The sequence below is a fragment of the Cherax quadricarinatus genome, chromosome 60 (assembly GCF_038502225.1).
Source record: "Cherax quadricarinatus isolate ZL_2023a chromosome 60, ASM3850222v1, whole genome shotgun sequence".
Classification (NCBI taxonomy): Eukaryota; Metazoa; Arthropoda; class Malacostraca; order Decapoda; family Parastacidae; genus Cherax; species Cherax quadricarinatus.
The window spans coordinates 462,054-479,560 of record NC_091351.1 but is presented as its reverse complement, the minus strand read 5'-3'; the positions used below and the strand labels follow the sequence as shown (position 1 = coordinate 479,560).

Sequence of the window (17,507 nt, the reverse complement as noted above, 5' to 3'; positions counted from 1 at the left end):
TGTCATTGGCGTTTAGGCGTGGGACCAGAGTTGGTCCGACGTGGAACGGGTCGGCGATTTGAAAATTGCCGCACCATAGGGGGAGAGGCCGGAAGCATAGTCAGAGGAGAGCGAAGGTCCGATAAATCGAAGGAGTCAGTCGAGGCCTCAGTACCTGAAGCGGGTGAGGAAACAGTACCGGCAATAGGTACAGAGGCATGAGGAGTGTCTGAAGAGTGGTCCAAAGACGAGGCGGGGTTAGAACGGGGTGCGGTATCAAGAAGGGGCCCGGGGGTAGTAGGTTCATGGACTAGGGCTGCCATGGTTAGGTTACTTCTTTCTTTTTGTTTTTAAGAAAAAAAAAGAAAGAAGAAAAGAAAATAAAAATAAAAAAAAGAATAAAAAAAGGGGGGACCGGGGAGGGATAGTTCCTAGGAGGAATGAAAGGGCCAGAAATCTCCCTCCGCGCCCAAGAGGACCTCAGCACTGCAAGTAGCGCAGATGTAGCATGGAACCTGTGCCATACCCTACCCATCATGCTAGTAAACTAACAATCCGGGATAGCAACCTCACATCTGCCAAGCTACCTCGGTGGACAAAAGAGAGGGCGGCCGGATATCCGCCACAAAGCATACCTCCTTCGGCCACCACCCCCGGAATCCGAAAGGTGGCTTCCAGAGATACACCCGTCGCCCGAAAGACACCCAAAGCTACTCCGGGATACCGGAGAGGGATCGGGACATCCCCAGGCGATCCAGATTCCACGGCAAACTACGCCACCGCCAAGAACCTCAACGGAATGGGATAGACCCCGGTATCCTTTCCCCTACCTAGGAACTAGCGCGCCTGTGGGAGAAATCCCAAAGGCCAAAAAGAGGAAGGGCAAAAGGGAGGGGTGGGGAGGAGGAGGAGGAAAGGAAAAAGGGGAGGATGGGATAGGGGAGGGGAGATTGGGGGGTAATTAGGTTCGGTCTGAGGAAGAAGACCGACAGGTCTAATTCCTCAGACCAAGAGCCTCTTCACCACGCCAAGGAGCCCCCCTTGAAGAGGTGCAGGTATCAAGAAAGTTTTATGGCAGGGTTGATATTAGATTTGATTTCCCGTAAATGTATTATTATTATAATCAAAAACACCTGTAAATGTAATATGCACAGTAGTATGAGTGAATTTTATGTACAAGTTAGTTATGACTTTTGAAGAGTGGGGGTTGTGTGCTGTCTGGCAGTAGACTGGGTGATCATTGATACAGCTGCTTCTTGTTTGCTTATTATTGGCTTTAGGTGACCTGCTGTAGTAGATCCCTAGGCACAAATAACAAATGAGGTAGGGTTGATCCAAGGAAAGGGCAGCACAGGCCCAATTCCTTAGATCAAAAGCCCCTCACTGGCATCAAGGAATTTCTCAAAGGGTTCTGCATTATACAAATTCTTATGCTAACTTTTCCTCCTTCACTACCCTCTTTACCTTAATCTGCTAAGTATTCCTCTTCACATCAGCACCCACTCACCTATACCTACAAACTTTGGCAATGCCCTTTATACATGTATGTATATGCATTTTTATCTTATGAATGTACAGTATTGTTACATTCCTGGGAAGGTAGGGGGTGAGTGAGAGCTAAACCCATAGAAGTTATTCAGCTCCTAAGAAATAGGAGGCAATCACAGTAGATACAAGGAAAGGTAGTGTAGCTTAATTTTATTGGATACAGAGCCCTTCACCAGCATCAAGACACCAGCCTCGAAATCTCTTACCCATGTAGTTTTTCATTTTATTTCTGGGAAATTGGATAGAATCTTCCTCTCATAAGCCACACTTGTCAGAGGTGATGAACAAGCCAGGAGCAAGAGGCTGGTAATCCCTTTTCAGTATCAGTTACTTAAAAAACAAAGCCTTTTTGTGAATATGGTGATAACATAGAATAAGAGTACAAGGTAAATGATGTTAGATTATTATTATAATCAAAAAGAAGCACTAAGCCACAAGGGCTATACAGAAATGATGTTAGAATAAAAGTAATTATTGGAAAAGGTTAAATACTGTATTTAAGGAAATGGCAATTGAGTGTATATAGTTATAGAAACTTAGGGTAAATAAAATAAACATTTCTAACAATTAGTTTAATAACAAGTATTATTATAAAGACATGAAAAGCACTGCTGGCCTTGCACACCAGACATCATGCAGGACTTATCATTGGAAGCACCATCATTACCACACACTGAGATCCATAACACCCGAGTGACTATGAAGAGCTAAGTGATGCATTGGCCAATTTTTTTTTTATTTTTTTCAGGGGAGGAAGGGCAGTATAGGACTTTCACTGAGGCCAACATCTTTAGTCACTATGGAGAGAAGAGTTGCATTTTTTATACAAAGAAAATAATGTTAATAATAAAGGTCAAATGAAATATAGGCTAAAAATAATACTTGCCTGAAGAAAAATGATTACTACTTCTGGAAGATTTATAGCTAGGTGATTAGCAATTATATTTGCAAATAAGGGCCAAACCCATATGGGTCATACAGTGCAGATGTGGTTTATGTTTTAGGGATACGACTTAGTGAGGTCGAGACTTACTCGGAGGACAATTAGAGTGCATCAGGAGTTGAAGCTGTTGAAAAAATTAGTTGTGTTTCCTCTCTGATATCTATGATAGAGCTACCTGGCAGTCCTCACAGAGGGGCACCATACATCTTTGTATACGATATTCGTGCATCATGCTGGCCGACTTGTAATGTGTGAACAGTTTCCCACCCCCAGCAACAATGGGAAGAAAATAGCCAGGAACCTAATTACAGTTTGCAGGAAACCTACTCTGACCAAAGCTGTTGCCAGAAGTTTCAGTCTTCAGAACAGTACTGGAAAAATACAGTACATACTGTGAAAAAGGGACACCCTGGTGGAAGATTAAGAGATCATGTAGAACTGACTAAATGACAGTCTGCTTTTTCCTTGCCCTTAACAGCAGTGTCCACGAAGCCAGCAAAATACTAGTGTGCTTACTAGAAATTTAACACTCACTTTTTTCTATGAAGTATGATGTAATGCCAGGAGTCATATATATGGACAAAACAGCTTGACATGAACTTTAGATGTATAAGATTCGTTTGAATTTTTAACCCAGAATAACCTAAGAAAGTCATCAAGGTTTTTGATTTCCATTGGGGTCCTTCAATCTCGTCTCCCAGGATGCCACCTACACCAGTCGACTAATACCCAGGTACCTACTTACTGCTAGGTAAACAGGGACAGCAGGTGTAAAACATGCCCAATGTTTCCACCCATGCCTGGGATTGAACCACGAACACTCAGTGTGTGAGGCAAGTGCTCTGCCAACTGAGCCATGAGATTGAAATAGTGAGGTGGGCATTCTTATAATGTGTATGATAGCAATAAACACTGCACATAACTGTTGGTTGACTAGTAAATGTCCTTGGATTGCTCAATCTGAAAAAAAACAAAAAAAAAACAGCCACATACCCTACTCCAACTGAGGGTTTGGAATTGTTGGCGAGAATGTGAACGTGTTCAAGGAAGAGTGTGTGTAAGTTTGTAACAGATATGTTAGCCTTCAGGCATGGAAGTGGAAGGGAGTGAACATGAATTATTGGAACTTCCCAAGTAGAGGAGGGGAGGAAAGAGTACGATATGTCTGAAGGTCTTGAAAAAGAAGAAAATAATGAGGACAATGGGCATCATGTCACTTCTGCAAAGAGATGTTTGCTTCAATATCCAAACTCAACAGTGAAAGATCAAAAAGCCCCAACACAAACACATTGCCTGATGAGGAAGGGCACAAAGCTCAAGAGTATCTGGGAAGGCTGTACTAGCTTGGACAGTATTAAGACTGCATGAATTAAGGCTATCAGCTCCCCAAGTAAAATGGGTTAAGGTTTTAACCACAGTTAGCCAACTTAAGACACTTTTGGCCTTCTCTTTGATAACTGAATGTCATTACCATGACATTCATCAGAGAAGGCCAAGAAATTTAACCATAGCAATACTGGGGTAGGGAAGCCATACATGTATGAAATATAATGTGGAATGACAGGGCATCTCTTGAACGTGACTGATATAGTCCAGTTGACCATTATCTGTGTTGGAGAATAGTTTCAACAAGCTGACAGTTTAGGCCTGCACAAGCAATGGCAAAATAATCTGTATATAAGAATGGCTAAATACTTGGGAGAACCAAAGTAGATCTTTTATCAGGAATAAGGTAGTTCTAAGCTTTCAACCTTTACTAAATATGGGTAAAGGCTGTTGTTTATTTGAAAACTAAAGTGCCTCTCAATGGAAAATCTGAGAAACCAATAGTCAGCCTCAGACCTAAGTAATGAGCTTGGGACAAAATACTGAAAATCCAGGTAGTTGTAAGATTTCCTAGATCAAAAACAATTAATACTGGTCTGCAAAGGTGTTTCCAATGTGTATTGATTCTTAGTTACCTGGAGGGTGTTTTGGGGGTCAATGTCCTGGTTCATGACCAGGCCTTGCGGTGGATCAAGGCCTGATCAACCAGGCTGTATCTACTTGCCACATGCAAACCGACATACGAACCACAGCCGGCTGGTCAGGTAGTACCTGTCCAGCTCCCTCTTGAAGATAGCCAGGGGTCTATTGGTAATCCTCCTTAGGTATGCTGGGAGGCAGATGAACAATCTTGGGCCCCTGACACTTACTGTGTTATGTCTTAGTGTACTCATGGCACCCCTGCTTCTCACTGGGGAAATGTTGCACCACCTGCTGAGTCTTTTGCTTTTGTAGGGAGTAATTTGTGTGTGCAGATTTGGGACTAGTCCCTCTAGGATTTTCCAAGCATATATTATGATGCATTTTTTCTCACCTGCATTCCAAGGGAATACAGGTCAAAGGACTTCAACTGTTCCCAGTAATTTAGGTGCTTTATTGTACTTCTGATTATCAGAAATTAAAAAAAAAAAAAACTGGAAAGAATAAGATATATTTACCACTATTCATCTGACAGCTATCATGTGTAGTGAGTTTAAAGGAAGAAAAAGTTAGAGATTCCTGTAGAGAATCTATTATGCACTTTCCCAAAAACTTCTCTGCACTTGTTGTATACACGATTCTGCTTTATACTTTCAATTCATAAACATTCAGTTTAATCTGATATCCTTTTCTTAATAAAGAGTGGATATATGGTATGATAATGACAATGAAAGCATGAAAAGGGTATGTGAAAACAGTATACAAATTGTGACTTCAGAATTTGACCAAAATATCATACAGAACTGTACTTCTTAAACTTGGCAAATTTTTCATATTCCTAAATTTCATGAATTTATCTCTATTATAAAAAAATACTTTCAACCATATTACATGATTTTCAAAACTGTAAGAAATTCAGGATATTTAAATCTTTTAATTTGTCCATAATGCCACCAAAAATAAAATCATCAATTTGGCATTTCTTAAATTCTTCCACACAGAAAAGTAAGCCATCACTCAACCTTAAAAAAATCACTGCCATTCAACCCAATATTCCCTTGTGGAAAGACCAATGGTATATAGGTTGTGAGTTTCTGTAAAAACCTTATACTGCAGTGTTTTCTTATTTTACTCACTTCTCTGATTACTGAAAAAATGTTTTAGTAAGCCTGAAAATATATTGCATTTAATTTCTAATTATACAGTGGACCCCCGGTTAACGATATTTTTTCACTCCAGAAGTATGTTCAGGTGCCAGTACTGACCGAATTTGTTCCCATAAGGAATATTGTGAAGTAGATTAGTCCATTTCACAGCCCCAAACATACACGTACAAACGCACTTACATAAATACACTTACATAATTGGTCGCATTCGGAGGTGATCGTTATGCGGGGGTCCACTGTATAATGAAATTCTAAACATTGAAAACTAGCCTAATTTTATAAAAATTTGATTTATACTGATCATTCAAAAATATTCAGAAACAAGATTTTAATAAATATCATTTACAAAAGTCCAGTTATTATACATTACTATCAATACTAAGAAAGATATTAAAATTTTAAGAAATATGATGATTATATCACTCATGAAACAAATATGATAATAAATTTTCTCATCACAGTTTTCTGATCAAGATTTTTCAGTCTGTAAGGTGCTTAATTATGCATCAATTACAGTATACATAATTTGCGTAAAACTGCATTCCCAAATACGTACAGTAATTCTTTAGGTGATAAAACTCACTGCTTAGTCTTGAGCTTATCCTTCAGCTTGCTTTTCAATCCTCCAGCCTCTTTGGTCTTCTTTGCAACATCCTTCTTCTCTTCAGTCATCTTCCGCACTTTTTCTTCTGCTTCCTTCATTCTATTTAAGAGAGAGTTTGAGAACATTTATGATCACATGTAAAAAAATATTTGTAAGCACTCTTTAATCTTGTCTGTATAATCCCCCGGGTTTAGCGCTTCCCCCTTGATTATAATAATAATAATAATCTTTAATCTTGTAGAATGAAAGGAAAGGGGAAACTGGAGGGAAGATAAGAAGGAGAAGAGAGGAATGGAGCAAAGATATGTTTAGTGAAAGAGCAAAAACAAAAGTGGAGAGAAAACCAACCTTTGTTTGACAATCTTCAATTGTTCCTTCTGCCATATGTTAAGAAAGTCATTACAGAATGGTGACCACACACTAAAGAAGTCGTAAGGTGAAACATCTTTCCCTTTGCCAGTAAACTGAAAGTACTTCATGACTGCATCAAATCTGGAAGTTGAAAATTAGTGAGTTACCTGTGCATACACTGTAAATTGAAGTATACAATATTGCTTAACCCTTACACCTGCTGTCCCCATTCAAAATGGGTGTTGCTATCACTGAGAATCCTGAAGAATAAGCATTTGTCTCATCTGGCATACAAGAAGTCAGGAAGGGGGGGGGGGCATCTCTGAGAATGGAGGAAAAGAAGACAAATTCTTCCTTGCCCAAAGTTGCTTCCAAGGCAACTGGTAATAATGCTGCCCCCAGTGGCAAACACTAGGAAGGCACCTCCAGAATTTGCTGAGCAAGGTTGGCAAAACCACTTGGTTAGACCAGAGGACCTACATAGCAATTGTTTTCTTGCTAATCATGGAAGAGGGCAAATCAGAATAAATGCTAGTCTTACACTTGGAACTGCAGGTAACTTCTAGTAGTACTTTTGCCATCATGGGACCTTTTGGATGGCCATCTGATGTGCCAGCAGTGGGCCTCCAAACATGCCGCAAGTTAGTCTAACTTCCTTCGAGTGAAGCGACAACCAAAGTCAGATAGTTACCTCTCTGTCATCAAGAAATGGAATTTTACAAAATGGGATATCTATCCCCATTTATGAGGACAAAAGAGAAGGGAGCAGAGGGGAAGGGGCAGTACTCAGTTTGAGAAAGTGCAGATCTACCTTCTTAGATTAGGGTTAGTAACCCCTTCTCCTGTATAAACTAATAAATTAAAAAAAAAAAAAAAAAATTGTTTTTCTTTTTAGGTCACCCTGCCTCAGTGGGGTACAGCCGGTTCATTGAAAAAGAAAAAAATATCCATATAACAGTAACTTAACAGGTTTCATCTACAGTCATCACTCGGACATTTCTTCTTGCATGGCAAGGTCACTTGAAATTTTAATTCTATAACAATGTCAACACAAAAACATAACACAAGTCTTGACATAATTGTTTATGCAGTTCTAGACTAATATATTCCACAATTTTTATTTATATTTTAGTTAAAATGAAGAAGTAATTAGCTTTAAGTTTAAATATATATAACTATACTCACTGTATCTTGCAATCACCAAGGTTTTCATATTCTGACTCCAACTCTTTTTTGGCTGAAAAAAAAAAAAAAAGAATTAATGCACAACACTGAGTAGTGCACTAACTTTCACCAGAAGCTAAATTAATTCACAAACTGTGACACTGTGTCCAATTAAGGTTAGCTAACTTCAGTACAAGCACTGCCCTGAGAGGGTTAAATGTAGCAATGACACCTTGACCCATTATTGGCTGTAATAATGATGTGTTCGGTGGCATGAAAATTACATTGACATTTTCATTCAGAAAGAAGTAGGATAACCTGGTGCATTGTCCAATAGCAACAAAATTTTAATATCCATGTCAATATCTTTGCAATAATATTCAACTGCAGGGTAAAAATAATTTTCAAACCAATCTTCAAACAATTCTCATTACCCAGGCTTTTTAATTTGACTGCCATATAACAGGAAGAGCATTTTTTGAACAGGATTTAAAAGCCCTTGAATTTTCTGCTTAGCACACCAGATGCATTCTCACTTAAAGCATTAAACAGTCTGTGGAGACTTTATATCCTGGTTGTGATGATTCTTTTTCCATCAAATGAGTGATGGCATCTTCCAAAACAAACCCATTTCATCTACGTTAAAAATTTGCTCGTCTTTGCAGTCATTTTCTTCAGTCAATCTTTTTTAGACCATTAGGAAATTTTGCAGCTGCTTCATTGTCTGCACTTACACTAACCAGTAATTCAAACATTATGGAGTTCCATATGCTTTTTAAAGTTGTAAAACCAGTCACAGCATGCCAAAAAAACTCTCCATTGCTGTAATCTTTTTTTTAACACTGAATAGAGTTGTTGCTTTAACCTGAATCATCTGGCAATGGAATTCTTTTTGGGGTGCAGTCTTCAGTCCATAACATTAAAAGATGTTCCATATTATCCATTTCAAAACTACGATTTTAACAATCACTTTTCACATATAAGATGATAACCATTCCACGTCTCTTTATTTTATCTTTATTCCTTATATGCGCAAGTACTGAAGTTTTACTCGTATTCGTGTCACGTGCTACTTTAGCATACAATGCACCATCTTTGTTTTATAATTTCTAGTTTTTCATCTAATGTTAACCATTTACGTTAACTAGAATGCTCAGCATCATTGAATTTTCTCTTTCCACTTTTTTTTTTTTTTTAACAAGTCGGCCGTCTCCCACCGAGGCAGGTTTTTTTAGTTAGTTTAATAAGTTTATTATGCACCCCATACCCATCCTGTGGGCGGTAGTCAAAAGATTACAAAGGTACATAATTGGTCCAGGGACTGGACTCCAAAGTTTTGATAGCTGAGCAAGTTACAGAGGTAATGAATTCACAATTTACAAAGGTAATGAACTCATGAATTACAAAGGTAATGAACTCCAGGTAGGTCTAGTCACAATCATGACAAGTTACAAAGGTATTTACAGATTACAGAGGTACGTAATGGGTCCAGGGACTGGGCTCCAAAGTTTTGATGGCTGAACTAGGTACAAGGTAATGAACTCACAAGTTACAAAGGTAATGAATACTGTAAGAATGGTTACTTACGTTTATACATGGCTACAATCATGAACAAATTATAGTGTGCAGGGTGACCCAAATAAGAAAGAAAATCCCCAAAAAGAAAATACTTTCATCATCATTCAACACTTTCACCTCACTCACACATAATCACTGTTTTTGCAGAGGTGCTCAGTACACAACAGATTAGAAGCATATACCTATAAAGATACACAACATATCCCTCCAAACTGCTAATATCCCGAACCCCTCCTTTAGAGTGCAGGCATTGTACTTCCCATTTCCAGGACTCAAGTCCGGCTATATAATAATAGCCGGTTTCCCTGAATCCCTTCACTAAATATTACCCTGCTCACACTCCAACAGATCGTCAGGTCCCAAATACCATTCGTCTCCATTTACTCCTATCTAACACGCTCACGCACGCTTGCTGGAAGTCCAAGCCCCTCGCCCACAAAACCTCCTTTACCCCCTCCCTCCAACCTGCTCTCTGCCAATCCCTAGGTACTTTCCCCTCTTTCATACATTTATTAAACAAAAATACCAACCACTCCAACACTATATCCCCCTGCTTTTAACATTTCTGTCATGATCCCATCAGTTCCAGCTGCTTTACCCCCTTTCATTCTACGTAATGCCTCACGCACCTCCCCCACACTCACATCCTGTTCTTCTTCACTCCTAAAAGATGGTATACCTCCCTGGCCAGTGCATGAAATTACCGCTTCCCTTACTTCGTCGACATTTAAAAGTTCCTCAAAATATTCTCGCCATCTACCCAAAACCTCCATCTCCCCATCTACTAACTCCCCTACTCTGTTTTTAACTGACAAATCCATTCGTTCTCTAGGCTTTCTTAACTTGTTTAACTGACTCCAAAAATTTTTCTTATTTTCATTAAAATTTCTTGAAAGTGCCTCTCCCACTATCATCTGCTCTCCTTTTGCACTCTCTCACCACTCTCTTCACATTTCTTTTACTCTCCATATACTCTACTCTTCTTATAACACTTCTGCTTTGTAAAAACCTCTCATAAGCTAACTTTTTCTTTTTTATCACACCCTTTACTTCATCATTCCACCAATCACTCCTCATTCCTCCTGCACCCACTCTCCTGTAACCACAAACTTCTGCCCCACATTCTAATGCTGCACTTTTAAAACTATTCCAACCCTCTTCAACCCCCCAACTACTCATACTTGCACTAGCCCACCTTTCTGCCAATAGTTGCTTATATCTCACCTGAACTTCCTCCTCCCTTAGTTTATACACTTTCACCTCCCTCTTGCTTGTTGTTGCCATTTTCCTCTTTTCCCATCTACCTCTTACTCTAGCTACAACTAAATAATGATCCGATATATCAGTTGCCCCTCTTTAAACGTGTACATCCTGGAGCCTACCCATCAACCTTTAATCCACCAATACATAATCTAACAAACTACTTTCATTACGTGCTATATCATACCTTGTATATTTATTTATCCTCTTCTTCATAAAATATGTATTACTTATTACCAAACCTCTTTCTACACATAGCTCAATTAAAGGCTCCCCATTTTCATTTACAACTGGCACCCTAAATTTACCTACTACTCCCTCCACAACATTTTTTCCAACTTTAGCATTGAAGTCCCCAACCACCATTACTCTCACACTTGGTTCGAAACTCCCCAAGCATTCACTCAACATTTCCAAAAATCTCTCTCTCTCCTCTACACTTCTCTCTTCTCCAGGTGCATATACACTTACTATAACCCACTTTTCACATCCAACCTTTATTTTACTCCACATAATCCTTGAATTAATACATTTATAGTCCCTCTTTTTCTGCCATAACTTATCCTTCAACATTATTACTACTCCTTTAGCTCTAACTCTATTTGAAACCGCTGACCTAATCCCATTTATTCCACTCATATTTGTGAATAAAAAGGGTACCAGTACTTTATATACTACAGCCTCTCCTCACTTAACGATGGAGTTCCGTTCCTAAGACCAAGTCGGTAAATGAATTTGTCGCTAACCAAATCAACCAAAACAACTTCTAATTAGTTATATTATGTGACCTCAAACTTTTAACATCTGCCAATCCATGAAATATTATTGCCTGAACTTTTAATTGTAACATTTTTATTATGTGCCACTTCAAGATTATTCTTATAAATCTCCACCCTGACTACCTTGCATTAATATTAATATTAAGGCGAGATATAAGCGACTATTGGCAGAAAGGTGGGCTAGTGCAAAGATGAGTAGTGGGGGGGTTGAAGAGGGTTGGAATAGTTTTAAAAATGCAGTATTAGAATGTGGGGCAGAAGTTTGTGGTTATAGGAGGGTGGGGGCAGGAGGAAAGAGGAGTGATTGGTGGAATGATGAAGTAAAGGGTGTGATAAAAGAGAAAAAGGTAGCTTACGAGAGGTTTTTACAAAGCAGAAGTGTTGTAAGAAGAGCAGAGTATATGGAGAGTAAAAGAAAGGTGAAGAGAGTGGTGAGAGAGTGCAAAAGGAGAGCAGATGAAAGAGTGGAGAGGCACTGTCAAGAAATTTTAATGAAAATAAGAAAAAATTTTGGAGTGAGTTAAACAAGTTAAGAAAGCCTAGGGAAAGTATGGATTTGTCAGTTAAAAACAGAGTAGGGGAGTTAGTAGATGGGGAGAGGGAGGTATTAGGTAGATGGCGAGAATATTTTGAGGAACTTTTAAATGTTGAGGAAGAAAGGGAGGCGGTAATTTCATGCACTGGCCATGGAGGTATACCATCTTTTAGGAGTGAAGAAGAGCAGAATGTAAGTGTGGTGGAGGTACGTGAGGCATTACGTAGAATGAAAGGGGGTAAAGCAGCTGGAACTGATGGGATCATGACAAATGTTAAAAGCAGGGGGGATATAGTGTTGGAGTGGTTGGTACTTTTGTTTAATAAATGTATGAAAGAGGGGAAGGTACCTAGGGATTGGCGGAGAGCATGTATAGTCCCTTTATATAAAGGGAAAGGGGACAAAAGAGATTGTAAAAATTATAGAGGAATAAGTCTACTGAGTATACCAGGAAAAGTATACGGTAGGGTTATAATTGAAAGAATTAGAGGTAAGACAGAATGTAGGATTGCGGATGAGCAGGGAGGCTTCAGAGTGGGTAGGGGATGTGTAGATCAAGTGTTTACATTGAAGCATATATGTGAACAGTATTTGGATAAAGGTAGGGAAGTTTTTATTGCATTTATGGATTTAGAAAAGGCATATGATAAGAGTGGATAGAGGAGCAATGTGGCAGATGTTGCAAGTATATGGAATAGGTGGTAAGTTACTAAATGCTGTAAAGAGCTTTTATGAGGATAGTGAGGCTCAGGTTAGGGTATGTAGAAGAGAGGGAGAATACTTCCCGGTAAAAGTAGGTCTTAGACAGGGATGTGTAATGTCACCATGGTTGTTTAATATATTTATAGATGGGGTTGTAAAAGAAGTAAATGCTAGGGTGTTCGGGAGAGGGGTGGGATTAAATTATGGGGAATCAAATTCAAAATGGGAACTGACACAGTTACTTTTTGCTGATGATACTGTGCTTATGGGAGATTCTAAAGAAAAATTGCAAAGGTTAGTGGATGAGTTTGAGAATGTGTGTAAAGGTAGAAAGTTGAAAGTGAACATAGAAAAGAGTAAGGTGATGAGGGTATCAAATGATTTAGATAAAGAAAAATTGGATATCAAATTGGGGAGGAGGAGTATGGAAGAAGTGAACGTTTTCAGATACTTGGGAGTTGACCTGTCGGCGGATGGGTTTATGAAGGATGAGGTTAATCATAGAATTGATGAGGGAAAAAAGGTGAGTGGTGCATTGAGGTATATGTGGAGTCAAAAAACATTATCTATGGAGGCAAAGAAGGGAATGTATGAAAGTATAGTAGTACCAACACTCTTATATGGATGTGAAGCTTGGGTGGTAAATGCAGCAGCGAGGAGACGGTTGGAGGCAGTGGAGATGTCCTGTCTAAGGGCAATGTGTGGTGTAAATATTATGCAGAAAATTCGGAGTGTGGAAATTAGGAGAAGGTGTGGAGTTAATAAAAGCATTAGTCAGAGGGCAGAAGAGAGGTTGTTGAGGTGGTTTGGTCATTTAGAGAGAATGGATCAAAGTAGAATGACATGGAAAGCATATAAATCTATAGGGGAAGGAAGGAGGGGTAGGGGTCGTCCTCGAAAGGGTTGGAAAGAGGGGGTAAAGGAGGTTTTGTGGGCAAGGGGCTTGGACTTCCAGCAGGCGTGCATGAGCGTGTTAGATAGGAGTGAATGGAGACGAATGATACTTGGGACCTGACGATCTGTTGGAGTGTGAGCAGGGTAATATTTAGTGAAGGGATTCAGGGAAACCGGTTATTTTCATATAGTCCGACTTGAGTCCTGGAAATGGGAAGTACAATGCCTGCACTTTAAAGGAGGGGTTTGGGATATTGGCAGTTTGGAGGGATATGTTGTGTATCTTTATACGTATATGCTTCTAAGCTGTTGTATTCTGAGCACCTCTGCAAAAGCAGTGATAATGTGTGAGTGTGGTGAAAGTGTTGAATGATGATGAAAGTATTTTCTTTTTGGGGATTTTCTTTCTTTTTTGGGTCACCCTGCCTCGGTGGGAGACGGCCGACTTGTTGAAAAAAAAAAAAAAAAAAAAAAAAAAAAAAAAAGTAATTAAGTTAACCACTGTTATCTTGTCTAGTTTTAAGTAGTTATTATGTACTACTGTTCAAGACCATACTGTGCAAAGTACTGCTGTATAAACAGTATAGCCCAAACTAGGACCATCGAGGATCATGGTGTCCTTTGTTGATGTGGCACATCTGAATACCCTAGTCCTGTAATGTTTGGGTCTTGCATTGCAAATATGCTGCTTTCCTATATCATTTACTATGAATGTGTAATTATTGGATATGACTACCATGCAAAAATTTGCATCATGCCCCCTGAACATTGGGAAAGGCGAATTTGCTCTAAAGAGTTAAAAGTGTGTCGAGAAATGTAGTAAAAAAAAAAAGTACAATTAGTGAACATGTTTACTGTGACAAGAGTGACCTGTGTCATCTCCAGGAACATAAACTTTCCCTTCCCTCCTGGATAACAAAGAATTACTCTAGTTTTACATGTTAATAAATTGGATAGATGTAGTTAAGTACAGTAAGAAATTTACAATAACTACCTACTGTGAAATTTATGTAATACATTATTCCTTTTTAAACTAAATCATGAGTAAATGGAGAATTTACCTTTGCCAATGAATTCTGTCATACAATCCTTGAATGGTTGTAAATGCTCTTCATCTGATTTCTTTATCACTTTCTCAGCACGATTCTCACACACTGGCGGGGAAAATATAATGCATGTAATCAATAACATTAATTTTGAAATATTTTACTGTATAATAATTCATAATGTAAAATCATGGTCTGAAAATCATCATACCTAATGACTGTCACCAGGAATTTAAATTTATTATTATTTTAATGTAATTTTCCAAATTTATCACTATTTTCAATGGCAAAAATCCAAACACCTATTAGTGAAGCAAAATCCTCCAAGAAATATCTTCACCATGATTGGTAACACCAAGACAATTCTGTAACCAATGAACTTTATCCAGTTTTTGAACCAACTGAACCAGAGGATTTTGCTGTATTTCCGAAATCCAGTAAATTGATAATTTACTACAACACATTAAACAACACTGATATCGCACATCTCTATTTAATGCATACTATTATTGAAAAATGTTCCATTTCTCTCTTACATCCTCTAACTTGAGCCTCACTCTCCTCTTAAACACTGTACAGCCTTTAACCCTTTGACTGTCGCAACCCCAAATCCCGAGGTGTCTCCTGGTGTCGAGGGGAAAAAAAAAAATTTTCTTATGAAATGGTAGAGAATCTTTTCCCGATGGTAATGACACCAAAAGAGCAAAATCTGATGGAAAACTTATGGAATTACTCTCTCGCAAAGTTAGCGACCTCGACGATATTTATGAATCGGCGATTTTGCCCAGTTTGAGCCATATTTTCGGCTAATTCCATTGTTCCAGTTCACCAAACTCAGCTATTTCTCTAGAACTCCATTTGTTCTATCGATTGAGTACGAGAAACTGCCCATTTATCGATTACAACTACCCAATAACGTGGTCAGAAATTTGCAATTTGGCCAATTTCATGCAAATTAAAAAATAAGCCAATTTCAAAATAGGGTCCAGAATGAACAATGCATACATTCCTGGCTCTAAAATAACATTTTCTTTGTTCATCAATCATGTCTCCAGGCCCCTCTGATATTACTCTTGCTTTCTGTTTTGAATTTTTATTCAAACAAAAAATAGAAGATTTACCATTATGCAGACTACTGCAATATTGTAATAATTGAATATATATAATGTCAACCCATTCATGACTGCATATTAGAATGCCTAGTTGGACATTTACTGGACAATGACATCATTTGTTTACTTTTGAACATCAGGAAAAATCAAATATTTCCCCCTACTTTGAGCTCCATTTTAAGGTTCTTTTTATAGTAAAACCAATCAAAATCACCTCTATTTCTATAATATATTTTCCATTCTATCAAATGAGACCAAGAAAACGATAATATAACCATAAAAACTATACAAAAATAGACCTCAAAGTCGGCATTTTAATCCAAAAACACGGTCAGTTTTTTTTCTCATTATGCACTGCGTGCTGCAGGATTTTTTTTATATGGTGCACACTGACCCATTCTCTCACCTGTGGGCCTACCAGCTTTCTCCTGCTTGATTTGAAGTTGCCAGAATTTTTGAGTATATATATGTCCAACACAGTGGCTCATAAGATATATATATACGACTGAAACAGTCAAAAGGTTAATAACCTACCTATGCCACATTGCTCTATCTTATCACTGTGTGCTCATGGTTTACTCTGCTGGAATAATGAAGGGCCTGTCATATTAAAGACAGTACTGTACTCTCCTAAGTTGTCTTCCTATTTCACATCTGCATGCCTTCTACGAGATATATATTGCTCAGACATTATATACACAAGAGGTTTTGTGTGCAAGAGATCTGGACATACAGCAGGCATAGGCGAGTGTGTTAGATAGGAGCGAGTGGAGACTCATGGTTTTTGGGAATTTATGAGCTGTTGGAGTGTGAGCAGCATAACATTTTATGAAGGGATTCAGGGAAACCGGTCAGTTGGACTTGAGTCCTGGAGGTGGGAAGTACAATGCCTGCACTTTAAAGGAGGGGTTTGGGATATTTGCTATTTAAGAGTGACATCTAAACTGTCATATCTGCATGCCCCTGCAAAGGCAGTGATAATTTTTTTTTTTTTTTTTTTGGGGGGGGGGGGGGGTAAGCATGTTAAAAAAAATAATTAAGAAAATAACAGCTGTGTACCGAGAGGCAACAATTAGTGAAAATTAATAAACGAACATGCATGTGATCTCACCTTTGAGATTCTTTTCAATTTCTTTCAAATCAGATTCTAAATCCTCGAATTTTATATTAGATACACGTTCAACTATGTATGGGTCTGGAATGGGAAGCTGAGCCTTGTCTGTGCCTGCATCTTCACCTTCATATTTCTGTTAAAGAGTGACAATAATTATTTTGTATAATGCCATAAAAAGTAAGCACATATGTCTTAACTGTATAAACTGATACAAGCTGCAGTGTCTAAGCAGGGGAATAAAAGTATTAACAGACTACCCATTTTAAATTTTGAGCATTTAAAATTAGCTCTAATTTAGAGTTAATGAAATATCAAATACTGCACTACTAAATCAAGGGAATACCATAAAATAGCAGTACATATTACAATACAAAATTCAAGGCATTTGAGGTAAAAACAGTTCAATGTGTGAACTGAAGAATGTACTACTGTACAGTGGACCCCCGGTTAACGATTTTAATCCGTGCAAGAGGGGTAATTGTTATGCGAAATAATCGTTATGTGAATGAATTTTCCCCATAAGAAATAATGGAAATAAAATTAATCCGTGCAAGACACCCAAAAGTATGAAAAAAAATTTTTTTTTACCACATGAAATATTAATTTTAATACACACAAACTGAAAAAGGCATGCACACTTACATGACACTTACTTTTATTGAAGATCTGGTGATGATTGATGGGATGGGAGGAGGGGAGAGCATTATCTTCTTACTGTTTAGAAGGGGAATCCCCTTCCATTAGGACTTGAGGTAGTAAGTCCTTTT

At 38.3% G+C, this 17,507-nt stretch overlaps 1 protein-coding gene across 1 annotated transcript in view; it reads right to left on the bottom strand.

The window, feature by feature from the left end:
- Positions 1–2,084: 2,084 nt before the first annotated feature.
- The window catches only part of LOC128694402 (uncharacterized), a 131,176-nt gene continuing 115,753 nt past the window's right edge, over positions 2,085–17,507 (bottom strand). Inside the window, exons 19-24 of the mRNA XM_070097838.1 lie at positions 16,738–16,873; positions 14,530–14,622; positions 7,742–7,793; positions 6,554–6,697; positions 6,185–6,304; positions 2,085–2,324 (exon numbers count right to left, since the gene is read on the bottom strand). Of these exons, the coding sequence (XP_069953939.1) occupies positions 2,318–2,324; positions 6,185–6,304; positions 6,554–6,697; positions 7,742–7,793; positions 14,530–14,622; positions 16,738–16,873 (552 nt within the window). The 3' untranslated portion in view covers positions 2,085–2,317. The remainder of the gene's footprint in view (positions 2,325–6,184; positions 6,305–6,553; positions 6,698–7,741; positions 7,794–14,529; positions 14,623–16,737; positions 16,874–17,507) is intronic.